The sequence below is a fragment of the Mytilus trossulus genome, chromosome 7 (assembly GCF_036588685.1).
Source record: "Mytilus trossulus isolate FHL-02 chromosome 7, PNRI_Mtr1.1.1.hap1, whole genome shotgun sequence".
NCBI classification, from domain to species: Eukaryota; Metazoa; Mollusca; class Bivalvia; order Mytilida; family Mytilidae; genus Mytilus; species Mytilus trossulus.
The window spans coordinates 23991272-24010300 of record NC_086379.1 but is presented as its reverse complement, the minus strand read 5'-3'; the positions used below and the strand labels follow the sequence as shown (position 1 = coordinate 24010300).

The following is a 19029-nucleotide window of genomic DNA, read 5'->3' as shown; positions in this document are numbered from 1 at the left end:
GTTGATTAGCCCTCTGCCATCTCCATAGCGTAAGGGTTGTTCAATGGTTGAATAGCGTTTCTTCTACACAATATCTTGTTGATCTGGTCACGAAAATCTTTAATGCAAAATACGTATATGAATGGATCCAACAATGGGTTTAGTAAAATCAAAGTATTACAGTAATATAACCATCTTATGGTGTCTTCACTTTGTCCGATGAATACAGAATAAATGCCAACAAAACAGCTGGGAACATTAGCTGTAAGTGTAATTAAAACAACTAAACCTACTGTTTTGAAAGCTTTTTTAGTTGTATTTGCTAAATTGAATATGTTTTCATTTGTATGCGCATGGTTGTTGTCTTGTTTCTTGTAGATCCTGATCAGTGTTATCGTATAGATTACGACGATCAGCGTACACAGTATTCCTACAGGCACGCGCACGATAAAATCAACGAAGTCAGTTGTTGTACCAGTATCGCACCACGTGGCATGTGTATTGAAGCGCAAAACATCAATTACAATTTGGAGAATTGAAACTAGATGACAAGCACTGCATCCACAAATAATTCCTATATTAGACGTTAGTCTTCTTACACTTTGCCGTTCTGTATAAAATGTTGCATTGAGTCGCTCCAAGCACACTAGGAAACATTGATATAGGGAGAACATATATGTCCCTGATGTTACGTCTGTTAAAGAAAGACACGCATAGCTAAATGGTTCGTCAAATCTAGAAACGGACGAATTCAATCTGTTAAGAATGATCATTTCGGTAAGAAAAAGGGTGTCACTTATGCTCAAATTTAGAACCAACTTGTGAAATCTCGAAGTTCGTAATTTTGATGATTTAGAAAACATGACAAGACAAAATATGTGTAAAAGCAGATCACAAGAGATAACTATGAGAAATACGGTAGCTCGCAGCATTTTTTTTTGTAGAGTTCAATCCAAAAAATTTCATTAAAAGATAATCCCGTCTTGACTATAAATCATCTATCTGTATGCTTATTTGTAAAGTATAAGCATTTATTATATAAACAATCCCTGGTGAAAAGGTGTATTCATATCTAGATGATGTCTGATTGGTAGCTTATCTACTAGAACGTAAATAATTGGATGCCACTTATCTACCGTTTACCTGGCAATAAGTTTAATATCACCGGAATGGATATGATTTTCAATGGTAAGAAATGTAATTAAAAAAAACTTGGAAATAAACATCTGGGTGTAAAGTATTCTTCAAAGTATTAATCGTAGAGTGAAAGCTTACAAAGGTTTAATGATGTGTTTTCTATGAATAATGGCATAAAATCCCACAATTATAACCCTTATCAGTTACTAAACGCAGTTAATAATGAATAAGTATACTGTATATACCCTCATATGATGTTTTGATTGGTTCATTTCTTTCATTCAATTGGTTAATATTATCCCTCTTGATTATAGATGGTGCTGTGTTAGACAAGTCTAGGAATATGTGTGCGAGTGATAAGAAAGCCAGCAGGCATGCATTTATCGAAACACATTTTGTTTACTGATAATTCAGATTTTATAAATTCCTCTGTTTTTGTTTTATGCACTTTAGAGTTCCTGACAATAACGAACCTGTACTAATACAGTTACACCATATATTCGGTAAGGAAATCATATGATTTGCTACCGTAACGATTATTTTACGAACGGAACGATTTAATTGTTGCAATAAAGGCAACAGTAGTATAGCGCTGTTCAAAACTCATAAATCCATGGACAAAAAACAAAATCGGGGTAACAAACTAAAACCGAGGGAAACGCATTAAATATAAGAGGAGAACAACGACATAACACCGAAACGTAACACACACAGAAACGGACCAAGCATCAGACAAAACACCACGAGAATAACAAATATAACGGTTTGCCGGGGATCACGAATATTTTTCAGAGTCTTTTACAGTTTACTCCGTTCTAGCACAATAATATACGGATAATTACGGTCCATAGAAAAATGACTTCATGCTTCTGTACAAATACTTCCTACTTAAAGGGTCCAAGGTAGTTTTTGTTTTGTCGTATAGGTATACATAACATTATCAAACATGAACAATCAACAACTGATGATTTCGATTAATTAGCTGAAGTGGAATATTTATAGGACACGATATAAAGGTAGTGGTCAAGCTACTTGATGACATACTTATATTTGACTGGATGCAGAGGAGGTGGTTGACAAGGGAATGGCTTCTTCGTAGACCTATTTATGTCTAGTATGATGTAAACATGTAGAAAATTAAGCAGCAGTTGCGACCTTTTTATACTAGACAAATTAATGTTTCAGGAACTGCTGCATGTCGGCGGTTCTACTTCGTTTCAATTTTCGCTACGTTTGTTGTTGAATTTTCAAAACATACGGGACATGTACCGATTTGAACAAAGAATAACTACGTTTCAATTCGCTTTGTTACGTATATTCCCGTTTCGATACGCTTTCAAAACGTAGTAAAACGTAGCTCTTGAAACGTAACAAAACGTGCTTACTACGTATTGAAGCGTATCAATGCATGGTGAAAACATGGGTCTACACGTACGAATACGTAGCAAACCGTGATTGGAACGTAGCACAAACCTAGTAAACCCTAGCTTTCAAAATAACATTTTTAATCCAAAAACGTAGTTGATACGTAGCATTTTAAAACGGAATAAAACGTGACAGTGTGACTGAAGGAGATGGTGGACCAGCTGGGACTTGCTTCTATGTGGACTATCCATGTCCAGTATGATGCCCTTATGGCTGAACTGTGGATAATCAGGCAGCAATTACGACCGTTGTAAGAATAGACCCATCTATGTTTCAAGAACTGCTAGAAGTCGTTGGTCCAATGATAACGAAGGAAACCACCTGGTACAGACAGACAAAACACAAAAAAAATCATCGTTTAATGCCATTAAAATGGATAAATCACAAGATTAGTTAGAATTAATTATCGGTTTAGAAAAATGTGGTGGTTCGTACTATTCATTTAGTATCAATGATGTTTAAAGTTCGACAGATAAAAGTTGTTGGTTTGGATGGTTGGTACAATTTAGGTAGGATAAATGATTTATTGATTGATTAAAATGTTGCACTTCATTCTAGAAATGTGCACACGGTCAAGACGTGTAGAACCCTTTAAGATTACTAAAAGAAGCATTCAATTGTTAAAATTACATGTTTATGCTATAATCATAAAAAAATCGATTTCTATCATGATCGTTTATTTCTTTAAATAACCTGTGCACATTATTATGATGGCACGTATCCGATTATAAATTTTGCAATTCATTGGAATATGAAAGTTAGTTTTAGTATGATGCGCAAGCGTTGTTTTACAATCAGAATAGCGGATTCTTCTGAAACATACATAAAATGTAATAGTATTCCATAATAATTGCTTCATTCAGTTATTCTGTGACGCACAATGGCAAATATTTAACGCATATTATTTACTCGATGAAAATAAATGCCCCTACTCTAATAACGAAATAGGCCGGGGACTATTAAATCGATCAAAAGACTCACGGGGTAGAGTTCGTTGAAACTAGCGAGAAAAAGTAGAACCTAAATCCCCTGTTGCATTTATTTAAAAAAAAAAAAGATTTTAAATCCCTAATACAACAGTATAGTGTATAAAGCGTAATAGATAGAGTTTCCAACAGAGGATTTGAATTGCCTGTTGCATTAAGGCACCTAATCGTATAAAAAACGTATTGCCTGCAGGATTGAATTAGCTAGCAAAGTATACATATAAAAGCTAAATATATTTTCGTTGCACAACGAAAGGACCAATTCCTGCAAACACCCTTAGAATGTAAACGTTTTCGTATCAAAAACATTTACTAGTTCCAAGTTAAAAGTTTTTAACTCGAGCATCACTGATCGACATTTACACTTAAAAGGCGCTTTTTGTGTATGATAAATTTGTGCTGTTATGAACGTTTGAAAATGAGAAGTATAGCGCAAAAAAAAAACAGGTTCAATCCACCCTTTTCTACATTTGGAAAAGCCTGTACCAAGTCAGGAATATAACAGTTGTTATCCATTCGTTTGATGTGTTTTATGATTTGATTTTGCCATTTGATTATGGACTTTCCGTTTTGAATTTTCCTCGGAGTATTTTTGTGATTTTACTTTTTACCTGTGCATAAGCTATGTCGCTAATTTACAATTATGATTATAGTTTTTATTCAAAAGATACATAGATAAATATCTATCAAGCTGACTTTAATTGACATGTTTGACCAAGCTGGACAATTGATACATAGTTAGATAGATTATTTCTAATAAAACCATGCCCATATAAAGGTTACAGAGAGGTTGAAAACATGTAAACAAAATATTAAATGTGATAACATAATATATATATATTATATACATTGATATGATTAATTTTTACACTTATTAGGCGTTTTAATATATATGTGCGTAAATAAAAAAAGGAAAAATTATAAATATGAGAATGCAAACAAAGTATAAAAACATGTTTACAGAAATAGTTTCAGCGTTTAAAAATGTTGAAACTATGGTTGAGAAGGAGGAGTTGATACATCTTATGAAATTGCGAAGCTGTCTGAGTTTCTTTGTTTTTCATGAGATAAACATATTTTTTTTCATGATGTCTGCTTACTAGTTTTGATACTTTTCGGTAAACATTTAGTTAGGTCGGTATTTTGCTCATGACCTATGCAAATTTATATAAAGTGCAATCTGCATCAATATAATAATTTTATCATTATACAATTAATGCTATTTTCTAATGGATATATTCCAATTTCACCGTACATGGTCATGCTTGTTGCAGATCTTTAAGTGTATGTTTCATTATTATACATTTTTTAACTGGCTAACGACAATCATCGTAGTTCTAAATTAAATCAACTTTCATTTCAAAATGGATTGTAACATACATGATGATAGTAATCGTGTTTTTATGATTATAGCGAAACATGTATTTATAAGTATTGATTGCTGTCATTTAGTAATTTCATAGGATTGTGAAAGCGTTGACCGTGCGTTATACAAAATGTACTTTGGTCACCCTTTACACCCTAATAATTACATCAGATATATGTTTCATTAGTATACGTTAATTTGATTAACTAAATATAACAGCACTCTTGCAGCATTCTTCATTTCAAAATGAAATGCATTAATTGAAACAAACATGATGGCACACGTTTTCACAATAACGTCCACTGGTAAATAAAAGAAAAACTTGATGATAATGGTGGTGTCATGATTATAGCGAAACAATGCAATTAAAAGTATTGAATGCTTCTTTTAGTGATGTAATAGGGTTGTAAACGCGTTGACCTTGCGTATATTTTTAGAATGGACTTCAGTCATTGCTTTTACACCCCAAATGAATCTACAAAAAGAAGCATTCAATTCTTAAATGAATCTACAAAAAGAAGCATTCAATTATTTAATGATTTTACAAAAAGAAGCATTCAATTCTTAAATCAATGCTTATGGAATTGAAGGTAAACTTGTTTGGTAATTAATGTTTCCAATTCACCACACTTCACGTCCGTAAAGAAGAATTGGTTTCACCAGTTAATAAAATACCTCTATCTGACATTCTAAAGATAAATTACAAATTGAAAGAGGTATTGCTTTGATTCATAAAAAGGAATGGCCAACGTAGATACAAGTAATTTGTCCTTGGGAGGGACAAATCTTACTGTGTAAAAGATCACACTGATTCAAACAAAAGATTCTTTGAAACTGACATTATCAAGATGTTTGATTTCTTAATTGACAACACATATGTAAGGTTGGCGGGTGTCTTTTTCAACAGACTGTCGGAATTCTAATTGGAAACAATTGTGCCCCTCTTCTTGTTGACTTCAAACTTTATTATTATGAGGCTTACTTCATATAAAAACTTCTTAGACTGGAAAATAAGGAGTAAGCGATATCCTTTAACTTTACTTTCCGCTATATGAATGATGTTCTATTAATAAATAAATCAAAATATGTTGAACGCATCCATCCAATCGAACTAGAGATATAAAGGATACAACAGATACAGTAAAGTCTGCCTCATACCTCGACTGACATCTAGAAATTGACAATGAGGGTCGGTTGAAAACAAAACTTTACGACAAACGAGGTGATTTTAGCTTCTCAATTGTGAACTTTCTATTTCTATGTAGCAACATGCCAGAAGTTCTCGAAGTATTTTGTTAATCGTCCATTCCGAACGGACGTCAAATAAACTCGTCATAGATACCAAAATTCACTTTTGTATAAACGTCAGACGCGCGTTTCTTCCACAATGTTCTACAAAAGACTCATCAGTGATACTCGAATCCAAAAAGTTTAAAAAGACAAATAAAGTACGATGTTGAAGAGCATTGAGGACCTAAATTCCTAGAAAGGTTTTTCAAGTACCGTTCAGGTAAACTATTCCTGCGGTAGAAAAGCAAAACTTTTGTATGCGCATTTCGACAATGCTTGTCACTTCAGTGATGCTCGTGGCCAAAACATTTGAAATCTAAAGTTTATATAAAAGGTGATGAGCTACATGTATAATCCAAAAGGTCCAAAAAGAATAGCCAAATCCGTGAAAGGAATCAGAGCTTTGCATTAGGGAAATACATTCCTTAATTTATAATAATTTCTAACATTTCGTAATAGCAAATTTAAATAACACAAACAAATCCGTATTTTCATGCCAGTACCGAAGTAATGGCTACTGGGCTGGTGATACAAAAGACTCATCAGTGACGCTTTCAAAAGTTTATCAAAACAACTCTTAGATAGAAACAAGCTCTTTATTTTTACAAATATTTCGATGGTCTCTCTGTAACTTGCTCTCGTCGACTGCTAGGAGGTCCTGTTATTGACAGATATCTTCAAACTCCGATCATATCACAAAAAGGCTTGTTAATTTAAGATGTCCTACTCCTTCGTTTTGTATGCGTCCCTACGTATGGAGTGCAATTTTGTCATGTTAAAGACTCATGTATAGACTTGGTGTCATAAAGATCAATCTTGTCGGGGTCCAGAGTAAAAAACAAAAAGTGAGTACTATACTTTTCTTGATTACAAATTTCCTATTTAATTTACTTCGCGATTAGATTTTAATCAATTAAATGAAAAGATAGGTTGTTTTTTTTACCTAAAAAGTAAAATCACAAAAATACTAAACTCAAAGGAAAAATCAAAACGGAAATTTCCTAATCAAATAGCAAAATCAAAAATACATCAAACGAATAGATAACAACTGTAATATTCTAGACCTTATACAGACATTTCCTTATGTAGAAAATGTTGGAATGGACTTGTTTGTATAGCTAGCTTAACATCTCATTATGTTGACAAAGATGCGTGAGGAAAGCAAACAGACATAATAGATAAAGATGTTAAAAATAAAGCAGTCAACATTGTGTTATAATCGATATATATCTCAATCACTAAACAAAACTATACTCATTTGACATTAGACATACTGGAATACTGTAAATAACGGCGAGTTACTTTTTAAAGATAGAAAAGAATTCCGTGAAAGTCTTTATTTGCCAAAATCGTAGTAGTTCTACTTGTACAGAAAACTTTTTTTTTATTTCAGAAAAAGAAAACAAACAGCTTACAAAATGTCAAATACGATGGATGCAATTCTTTATAATTTTGTCCTTTTTACTTCGTTTGCTGTATTTTTGGCCACATCAGATATGCAACAGATTGAATGCAATGCTACATTTGATAAAACAACGTAAACTTCGCTACCTTCTGTTATATTGAGTATCGAACATCTGTTCCACATTGTAACAACAGTAGTGCTCCCAAACATTTATCAGGGGTTACGTTTGTAGGAAGTATTTCATCATATGCTGTCAGTGTTACTGTGTCGCGATCATATAGACAAAACATTGCAATTGCATACAATGGATCACATATTTGTACTACTGCGCAACATCGTTTGGAAACTGATACCTGCTGGTATCGTTCCTCAACTGGATGTTACAATAAGACAATATGTGACTCTACCTGTTTTCTGTCAAACGAATACTATAAACGACATACTATTAATCTCTTTGATAGTTTAATGTCAAGTTATAGTATTGATACTTGGACAATGTCAAACTGGCTATCAGTGTATACCACATTAAACAAACAACTAGAATGTTTCCATAGAGACGAGTGCTTCTACAGGTTCGAAAATAATCAGTACCTTACAGAACGGAACTTAACTCGCGGTCCATGTCCAATAGAACAACGTTGTCGAATCACACTAGGAAAATATCTCCTTTCGTCCTTCCAAAAAGCATTATGTAGGATGTGAAAGCGATAGCGGACACTATGATGAGTGTGAACAAGAACATGGGGAATGCAGTACCTGGCAGACATCACCAGTTGGAATTAGAATAAGATGGGCTCTAATGTGTAAATACTGTTGCAATGAGAACTTGTGTAACAACCCCAAGATATGCAGTAATTTAGATTGCTATCTTACTTCGAATTTGGGTCGTAGGAATATTGGAAATCATGTGCTTTTGTTGTGGTTACCGTTTTATACCAATTTAAAGAATATAATTGAACAGTTCGTATATCTATGATAATTATCCTTATAATGGACTATGAATAGATCATGTTTTTAGTTGTAATCTCTGTCCTTTTTTAAAGTTTTAACTGTAGTCGATCCCTCCCTTTTAATTAGTTTATTCTTTACAAACATTGTCATTGTCATCCTCCCTTTTTGTTTTGCAGTGTCTCGTCCTGCTCAAAGGTCCTGTCCTGCTTGTTTTTTTTCAAATTTCATCCTAACATCCCCCCTCCATAAAACAAAAGATATAAAGATAATCCTACAGAAGAGTATTTTCACAAATAAGTACTAAAACACGTCAAATCTTTTCTCTAGGTGCTTGAAACAAACAGTCATTCAAAAAATTATGTAAACGTACAACATATTTCATAATTTAAAATAAGAATTCAAATATGTTGACGAAATCTACCACTGGTGATCTACCACTCAAAATGATTCATAACTTTTAGATGATCGACAGTAACAAATAATCTTTTCTCTAGGTGCTTGAAACAAACAGTCATTCAAAAAATTATGTAAACGTACAACATATTTCATAATTTAAAATAAGAATTCAAATATGTTGACGAAATCTACCACTGGTGATCTACCACTCAAAATGATTCATAACTTTTAGATGATCGACAGTAACAAATCTTAATGCACAGAAGAATCACTGATTTTCCTTTGATATATTTATCTCAATAAAATGTTCACGTAATTACACTTAAGTGTTTATTTGATTCTTCGAAAGAAAAAAAAAACCCGTTATTTTTCGTATAATAATGTGGTACTACAGGGAGATAATTCTGTAAAATCAGCTGAATGCTTGAATCACGTTCTTTTGTTAAAGAAATAACTTGCTTCTCAATTCTTAAAAAAGTGTTTGTCAAACTGCTATATATCCAAGGACATTGTTCTGATAAAGTGTGTTGTCCCTGGTTTTTTTTAATGTGACTGTACGGTGATAGTTGAACACATGATGTGACTGCACGGTGATAGTTGAACACATGATGTGACTATACGGTGATAGTTGAACACATGATGTGACTGTACGGTGATAGTTGAACACATGATGTCACATAAAGTAGTCGTGTCTCTTGTTGGTACCAAATTAAAAACAACACGTTTAATAATGTGATGCGTCCGACGCGTTTTTTTTATTTACCTTCATCGGGAACGTTCAAAGCCAAATATTTAAAAACCGACGATGTACAAGTACCGATAAGTAAACGAGTTTTAAATTTTAACATACGCTAGCTTTTTTTTTGGTGTCAAATTGTTAACTATGATACACATTCGAATTTCCTAACATATTAGCTATAAAAAAAGATATTTGCCTTCATGGAATCATGTTTGGAGGTTACTTTAGAAAACTCATCATAATGTCGATTTTTGTAATTGTTTTCCATAGAAAAACACTTAACATATTCATGTCTTACTTAACAAAAAATGAAATGAACTGTACATATTTCTGTTTAGAGGTCAGCTGAAATTAAGGATTTTCCCCCAGCAATAGATTACCTTATCCGTATTTGGCACAACATTTTTGAAATTTTGGGTCCTCAATGCTCTTCAACATTGTACTTGTTCGGCTTTATAACTATTTTGGTCTGAGTGTCACTGATGAGTATTTAATTTAATTTATAATCCTAGTACCGTTGATAACTATATGTAGGAAGTATGTATTGAACTCTTGGTTTTAATTTTTTACTATAACATAAAATCTTATCTCTTTTTAATTTCAAAGTACCAATCATTTCTTTTCAAAGATAACCCTCTTCTTCGTTTTGGTTAATCTCGCAAAATTGACTTTAGTAAAACGACATATTTCTGCGAATTCTATATTTTCTTAACTGTATTATAATAGACAGTACAATTCACTAGTATATATTAGTATTTATACGCACTTAATTCAATGCTAAAAAACAAAATCCGGAAATACATATATTTATACACTATATATTGCAGCAAATAAAACTGCCTTATAAGTAAACGTATGATTTATGATATAACAATGTTTTATTACATCACAAACACTATTCCTCAGATATAAATTTACTTGTGATTAATAGTCATCAACGAGGGTTCATTTCCCAGCTTTAAATTAGAAAAAGAAACACCTTCTTAATTTTTTATGTAAAAAAAACCAACATTTAACATAGAAAACATAACAACAGTTTATGAAAAATTATCTTTTTAATCGAAATTGATTCAATACTGGATGTCACCGGACATTGTTATGATACGTAATTAAGTCTTAACGAGAATTTTCCTGTAGTTTCCGGATAATGTTGATATCTTACAAGTACTATTGAGTACATGTACCTGACAGTATAATATAAAATGTAAATAATGATAAATTTTTTTTAATCATAACTGCGAATAGTAGTAAGTAAATAACTAGCATTTTCTTTTTTGCCGTTTTTGCTGTAATATCCATTTCATTTTTAGTTCTAGAATATTATTGACAAATTAGAAAAAAAGTATGTTTTATATTTATGTTTCAGAAAGTGCTTATATATTCCGGAATTTACATTGTGCAATGTAATAAATACAGTTTTGTTTATTTACTTTCTAGTTATCTATAGATAATTCTAGATTTTAAAAAAATTTGGTATATAAGCTAAAATTTGTGTTACTAAATTGACGAATAAATATCATTGTAGAAATAGTACCGTCAATAGTAAAAAAAGTGATATTAGTTTAGAAGAATTATTTAGAAGTATTCTAATGTGATATATTTTTTTTTTAATTTGACATGCTGTACATTGTATAAATAACCATTACCTTTTTTAAGTTGGAAAAGGATTCCGTGTTAATCTGATTTTGCTACAATCGTAATACTAGTAGTTCATTTTCGTGTTTAAATTCTATTTTTCTGATTTCAGAAAAAGAAAACTAACATCTTACAAGAAGTTGAATACGATGGATAATTTTTTTGTACGCTTGTCCTGGTAACTTTGTATGCTTTTTATTCTGGCACAGCAGATGTGCCACAGATTGAGTGCAATGCAACCGTTGATGAAACAACGGAAGCTTCGCTACCTTCTGTAAAACTAAATATCGAACATCTGTATAGCAGTGTAACAAATGGCGTTCCATACAGTAAAGCTCCCAGCATGGTACCAGGGGTTACGTTTGGAGGAAATATTTCATCATATGTGGTCAGTGTTAGTGTATCTCGTTCAAATACACAAAAAATTACATTTGCATATAATGGATCTCATATTTGTGCCTCTGCGCAACTTCGTCTAGAAACTGATACCTGCTGGAGTAGTTCCTCAACCGGATGTAACAATAAAACAACAACATGTGATTCTACTTGTTTTCTGTCAAACGAATTCTATGAACGGCATACCTTGACACTTTTTGACAGTCTTACGTCAAGTTATAGTATTGGTACTTGTACAATGTAAAACTAGCTATCAGTGTATACCACATTAAACAAACAACTAGAATGTTTCCATAGAGACGAGTGCTTCTACAGGTTCGAAAATAATCAGTACCTTACAGAACGGAACTTAACTCGCGGTCCATGTCCAATAGAACAACGTTGTCGAATCACACTAGGAAAATATCTCCCTTCGTCCTTCCAAAAAGCATTATGTAGGATGTGAACGCGATAGCGGACACTATGAATGGTGTGGACAAGAACATGGGGAATGCAGTACCTGGCAGATATCACCAGTTGGAATTAGAATAAGATGGGCTCTAATGTGTAAATACTGTTGCAATGAGAATTTGTGTAACAACCCCAAGATATGCAGTAATTTAGATTGCTATCTTACTTCGAATTTGGGTCGTAGGAATATTGGAAATCATGTGCTTTTGTTGTAGTTACCGTTTTATACCAATTTAAAGAATATAATTGAACAGTTCGTATATCTATGGTAATTATCCTTATAATGGACTATGAATAGATCATGTTTTTAGTTGTAATCTCTGTCCTTTTTTAAAGTTTTAACTGTAGTCGGTCCCTCCCTTTTTAATTAGTTCATTCTTTACAAACATTGTCATTGTCATCCTCCCTTTTTGTTTTGCAGTGTCTCGTCCTGCTCAAAGGTCCTGTCCTGCTTGTTTTTTTTTCAAATTTCATCCTAACATCCCCCCTCCATAAAACAAAAGATATAAAGATAATTCAACAGAAGAGTATTTTCACAAATAAGTACTAAAACACGTCAAATCTTTTCCTAGGTGCTTTAAACAAACAGTTATTCAAAAAATTATGTAAACGTACAACATATTTCATAATTTAAAATAAGAATTCAAATATGTTGACGAAATCTACCACTGGTGATCTACCACTCAAAAAGATTCTTAACTTTTAGATGATCGACATTAACAAATCTTAATGCACAGAAGAATCACTGATTTTCCTTTGATATATTTATCTCAATAAAATGTTCACGTGATTACACTTAAGTGCTTATTTGATTCTTCGAAAAATAATAAACCCGTTATTTTACGTATAATAATGTGGTACATTATACTACAGGGAGATAATTCTGTAAAATCAGCTGAATGCTTGAATCACGTTCTATTGTTAAAGAAATAACTTGCTTCTCAATTCTTAGATAAGTGTTTGTCAAACTGCTATATATCCAAGAAAATTGTTCTGATAAAGTGTGTTGTTCCTTGGGTTTTTTAATGTGACTGTACGGTGATAGTTGAACACATGATGTGACTGTACGGTGATAGTTGAACACATGATGTCACAGAAAGTAGTCGTGTCTCTTGTTGGTACAAAATTAAAAACAACACGTTTAATAATGTGATGCGTCCGAAGCGGGTTTTTTTATTTACCTTCATCAGGAACGTTCAAAGCCAATTATTTAAAAACCGACGATGTACAAGTACCGACAAGTAAAACTAGTTTTAAATTTTAACATACGCTAGCTTTGTTTTGGTGTCAAATTGTTAACTATGATACACATTCGAATTTCCTAACATATTAGCTATAAAAAAAGATATTTGCCTTCATGGATTCATGTTTGGAGGTTCCTTTAGAAAACTCATCATAATGTCGATTTTTGGAATTGTTTTCCATAGAAAAACACTTAACATATTCCTGTCTAACTTAACAAAAAATGAAATGAACTGTACATATTTCTGTTTAGAGGTTAGCTGAAATTAAGGATTTTGCCCCAGCAATAGATTACCTTATCCGTATTTGGCACAACATTTTTTGAAATTTTGGGTCCTCAATGCTCTTCAACATTGTACTTGTTCGGCTTTATAACTATTTTGGTCTGAGTGTCACTGATGAGTCTTATGTAAACGAAACGCGCGTTTTCCGTATTTAATTTATAATCATAGTACCGTTGATAACTATATGTAGGAAGTATGTATTGAACTCTTGGTTTTGATTTTTCATTATAACATAAAATCTTATCTCTTTTTAATTTCAAAGTACCAAGCATTTCTTTTCAAAGATAACCCTCTTCTTCGTTTTGGTTTATCTCGCAAAATTGACGTTAGTAAAACGACATATTTCTGCGAATTCTATATTTTCTTTACTGTATTAAAATAGACAGTACAATTCACTAGTATATATTAGTATTTATACGCACTTGATTCAATGCTAAAAAAACAAAATCTGGAAATACATATATGTATACACTATATATTGCAGCAAATAAAACTGCCTTATAAGTAAAAGTATGATTTATGATATAACAATGTTTTATTACATCACAAACACCATTCCTCAGATATATATTTACTTGTGATTAATCGTCATCAACGAGGGTTTATTTCCCAGCTTTAAATTAGAAAACAAAACACTTTCTTATTTTTTTATGTAAAAAAAACTATAAAAAAAAAATTTAACATAGAAGAAATAACAACAGTTTATAAAAAATTATCTCTTTAATCTAAATTGATTCAATACTGGATGTCACCGGACAGGATGAAAATATTTTTAAATTTTATTGATCAACAATTTTTTATGATACGTAATTAAGTGTTAACGCGAATTTTCCTGTAGTTTCCGGATAATGTTGATATCTTACAAGTACTATTGAGTACATGTACCTGACAGTATAATATAAAATGTAAATAATGATAAATTATTTTAACCATAACTGCGAATAGTAGTAAGTAGATAACTAGAATTTTCTTTTTTGCCATTTTTTCTGTAATATACATTTCATTTTCAAGTGTAGAATATTCTTGACAAACTAGAAAAGAGTATATGTTATATTTATGTTTCAGAAAGTGTTTACATATTCCGGAATTTACATTGTGCAATGTAATAAAAAAACAGTTTTGTTTATTTATTTTCTAGTTATCTATAGATAATTCTAGATTTAAAAAAAAAATGGTATATAAGCTAAGATTTGTGTTACTAAATTGATGAATAAATATCATTGTGGAAATAGTAGCTTTAATAGTAAAGAAGTGATATTAGTTTAGAAGAATTATTTGGCATTATTCTAATGTGATTCATTATTTTTTAATTTGACATGCTGTACATGCTATAAATAGCCGTTAATTTTTTTAAGTTGTAAAAGGATTTCGTGTTAATCTGATTTTGCTACAATCGTAATACTAGTAGTTCTTTTCGTGTTTAAAACATATTTTTCTAATTTCAGAAAAAGAAAACTAAAATCTTACAAAAAGTTAAATACGATGGATACAATATTATGTAAGCTTGTCCTGGTAACTTTGTTTGCTGTTTATTCTGCCACAGCAGATGTGCCACAGATTGAGTGCAATGCAACTGTTGATGATACAACGGAAATTTCGCTACCTTCTGTAAAACTAAATATCGAACATCTGTATAGCAGTGTAACAAATGGCGTTCCGTACAGTAAAGCTCCCAGCATGGTACCAGGGGTTACGTTTGGAGGAAATATTTCATCATATGTGGTCAGTGTTAGTGTATCTCGTTCAAATACACAAAAAATTACATTTGCATACAATGGATCTCATATTTGTGCCTCTGCGCAACTTCGTCTAGAAACTGACACCTGCTGGAGTGGTTCCTCAACCGGATGTAACAATAAAACAACAACATGTGATTCTACTTGTTTTCTGTCAAACGAATTCTATGAACGGCATACCTTGAAACTTTTTGACAGTCTTACGTCAAGTTACAATATTGGGACTTGGACAATGTCAGACTGGCTATCAGTGTATACGACATCAAACAAACAACTAGAATGTTTCCATAGAAACGAGGGCTTCTACAGATTCGAAAATAGTGAGTACATTAAAGAACCGAACTTAACTCGGGTTACATGTCCAATAGGGCAACGTTGTCGAATCTCAATAGGAAAAGTGTTACCTTCGTCTATTCCAAAAGCATATGTGGGATGTGAAAGAGATAGCGGACACTATGATGGCTGTGAAAAGGGATGCAGCACTTGGCAGAGATCACCAACAACCGGATATAGAGAAAGATGGGGTGCTATGTGTAGATACTGTTGTTATGAGAATTTGTGTAACAACCCCGTTAAATGCAGTAATCTAAATTGCGATTTAACTTCCACATGAACAGAAAATGATATGTCGAATTTGAGTCATAGGAATATTGGAAATCATGTGTATTTTGTCTTGGTTTTATACTTAATTTATTCACTGATTTGAAGAATGAAAATGAACAATTCGTCTGTCTATGGCCCCTTTAAAATTGATAAAACTTGTTAATGTTGACTATGAATACCCTGTGTTAGAAAGAACATTCGTACACTGAAGAACTTGATATCTATCATCATAGCTGTAACATTGATCATTGTTGAAGTAATAGTCTGCTATAATTTACAATATATATAATGTTATGAAGATTATTTTCACAAATAAGTCTAGGCTACTGCCACATGTCAAATTTTATCACTCGACACTTTTCATAAACATCCATCCAACACATTGTGTATCCTGTTGAACTATATTTCATAATTAAACGTAAAAGTGAATTAAACTGTAGTTGAATTACTTTGCTTTATTTTATTTACATTTTGTTATAAAATACTGATAAAATACAAAACTTTGTGAATGTTCCTGATGCGAAAAAGCTTGAGCGGGTTAACATTATTATTTTCATAGAAAATCAGTGTTGCCAATAACTAGGAGAAAGAGATGCAAAGTATTTGCAGATGTCCGGGGAAAGAGAGGGGAGGAATAATCCATTGTGTTGCAGAACAAAGTAAAAACGTCAAAATATTAAAGAAAAATATTGATATTACTGGTGATCTACCACGCAATACTCAACATCTGCATGAATCGTACTTGAGGTGTTGTTAATTGTAGAGCCAATACTTCCTCATAATGAATGTAAATTTTGTTTCTTAAATTATAGATGATCAACTTATTAACCATGTTTACAAATCTTAATGCGCAGTAGGATCACATTTCCTTTGTTGTATATCTCTCAATAAAATGTTCACGTGATTCCACTTAATCTAATATTTGTTTTTTTTTAAATGCTCACGTCATACCACTTATCAAAAGTGTTTACTTGATTCTTCTTAATAAAGTGTTTACTCGAAGTTGCATTGATGGGATAGTTTTGTCTGAACCGGAAAGAGAGAAAAGGACAATTTTATAATTTTAATCTTCTGGATCTGTCTTTTATTTAATTTAATTGATTGCATGTGTAGCATAATAGAACAATACATAATTCACAGCAAGATGAAACCATACTAAATGTGAAGAACGATGAATGAAATAATACTAGAATTTACTATAAGTAATACGGTTACATTCATTTTGATTTGCTTAAAATTAGTTGGTTACTCTTTCTCTTTGCGACAAAATATATTCTTGTATTTTTATCATGTTAACAAATCTTAATGCGCAGTAGGATAACTGAATTTCCTTTGTTGTACATCTCTAAATAAAATGTTCCTGTGATTCCATTTAATCTAGTATTCGTATTTTCAAAACAAAATGCCATACCACTTATCATTTTTATAAAATTCCTGAAAAATGAATATCAATAATGTGGTCATTTTTATAAATTTCCTGTTTACAAAACTTTAGATTTTTCGAAAAACGTAGGATTTTCTTATCCCATGCATCGATTACCTTAGCCGTATTTGACACAACTTTTTGGAATTTTGGATCATCAGTGCTATTCAACTTTGTACTTGTTTGGTTTTACAAATATTTGATATGAGCGTCACTGATGATGAAACGCGCGTCTGGCGCATTAAATTGTAATCCTGGTACCTTTGATAACTGTTTACATCACTGAATCGATGCCACTGCTGGTGAACGTTTCGTCCCCGAGGGTATCACCAGCACAGGAGTCAACACTTCGGTGTTGTCATGAATATCAATTATTAAATGTGGTATTTTTTATAAATGTCCTGTTTACAAAACTTTGAATTTTTCGAAAAACTAAGGATATTCTTATCCCAGGCATAGATTACTAGGCACAACTTTTTGGAATTTTGGATACTCATTGCTTTTCAACTTTGTACGTGTTTGGCTTTATAGATATTTTGATATGAGCATCACTGATTAGTCTTATGCAGAAGAAACGCGCGTCTGGCGTTCTTTATTATAATCCTGGTACCTTTAATAACTATTTCCTTGAGGTAGCATTGATGGGGTAGTTTTTTTCTGAACCAGAAAGAGGGAAAAGTACAATTTAGTAACCTAAGTTTCCTGTAAATCTGTCGGTTTTTTTTTATTTAATTAATTGCATGCGTAGCATGATAAAACAATACATAATTCACAGCAAGATGAAACCATACTAAATTTGAAGAACGATGGATGAAATAATACTAGAATCTACTATAAGTTATACGGTTACATTCATTTTGATTTGCTTTAAATTAATTGGTCACCCTTTCTCTTTGCGACAAAATACAATAGTTCAACGTTTATTGATATGGTATATAACACTACAGGGATATAACTCTGAAAAAGTCAGCTAAATGTTTGAATCACATTCTTTTGTTAAGGCAATATATAGTTTCTCAATGATCAAAATATTTTTTTGTCAAACTGCTGTATAGGTAAATTTAATTTCGTTTTTGCTAAATTTAATGTGCTTTGTATGTATGTTTTCTGTTTTTCTTTCATGACATACTTGCAACCCTTGTAACAACTCTTTGGGGGGTCCGTAGGTGGTCTGTTGCAATGCAAAATATCTGTCCCTATCCAATATACTCTCATTTTCTAGTGGCAGTTCACATTTCCCCGACCATCATCCCGAATGGTCTCTATCATGACAGGACCTATATATTGTATATATTGTCAACATGTTCACATGGTCTCGTCCTGAACATACATGCAATATATGCCACTGGACGTTACTCAGCCAACAATCAATCAATCAAGTTTATGCTGCTTAATATTATAATGCAATGTGGACTGTTGTAGTCCTAATTTTTTACATTTTTTCCTAGTATGTCTGTTTGTTTGTTCACATATTGTTGTAAAAAAATGGAAGTTTATGTCTTACAATTGAGAGGTTTAGTTAACTATTCAACAAGGTTTAATCCACATCTTTTTAATCAAAATTTCTGTACCAAATTTGGTGTTAA

The 19029-nt window shown here is 32.1% G+C and overlaps 1 protein-coding gene across 2 annotated transcripts; it reads left to right on the top strand.

The window, feature by feature from the left end:
- The first annotated feature begins 14530 nt into the window (after positions 1–14530).
- Positions 14531–16934, top strand: LOC134724808 (uncharacterized). 2 transcript variants are annotated; one of them, XM_063588070.1, is made up of 2 exons: positions 14531–14628; positions 15127–16934. In XM_063588070.1, exon 2 carries the CDS (start codon positions 15164–15166, stop codon positions 16028–16030), a length of 867 nt encoding a protein of 288 aa, XP_063444140.1. In that variant the 5' UTR covers positions 14531–14628; positions 15127–15163; the 3' UTR covers positions 16031–16934. The 2 variants fall into 2 exon arrangements, with proteins under 2 accessions (XP_063444140.1, XP_063444141.1); XM_063588071.1 differs by having other exon boundaries at positions 14569–14586.
- The last annotated feature ends 2095 nt before the right edge of the window (positions 16935–19029 follow it).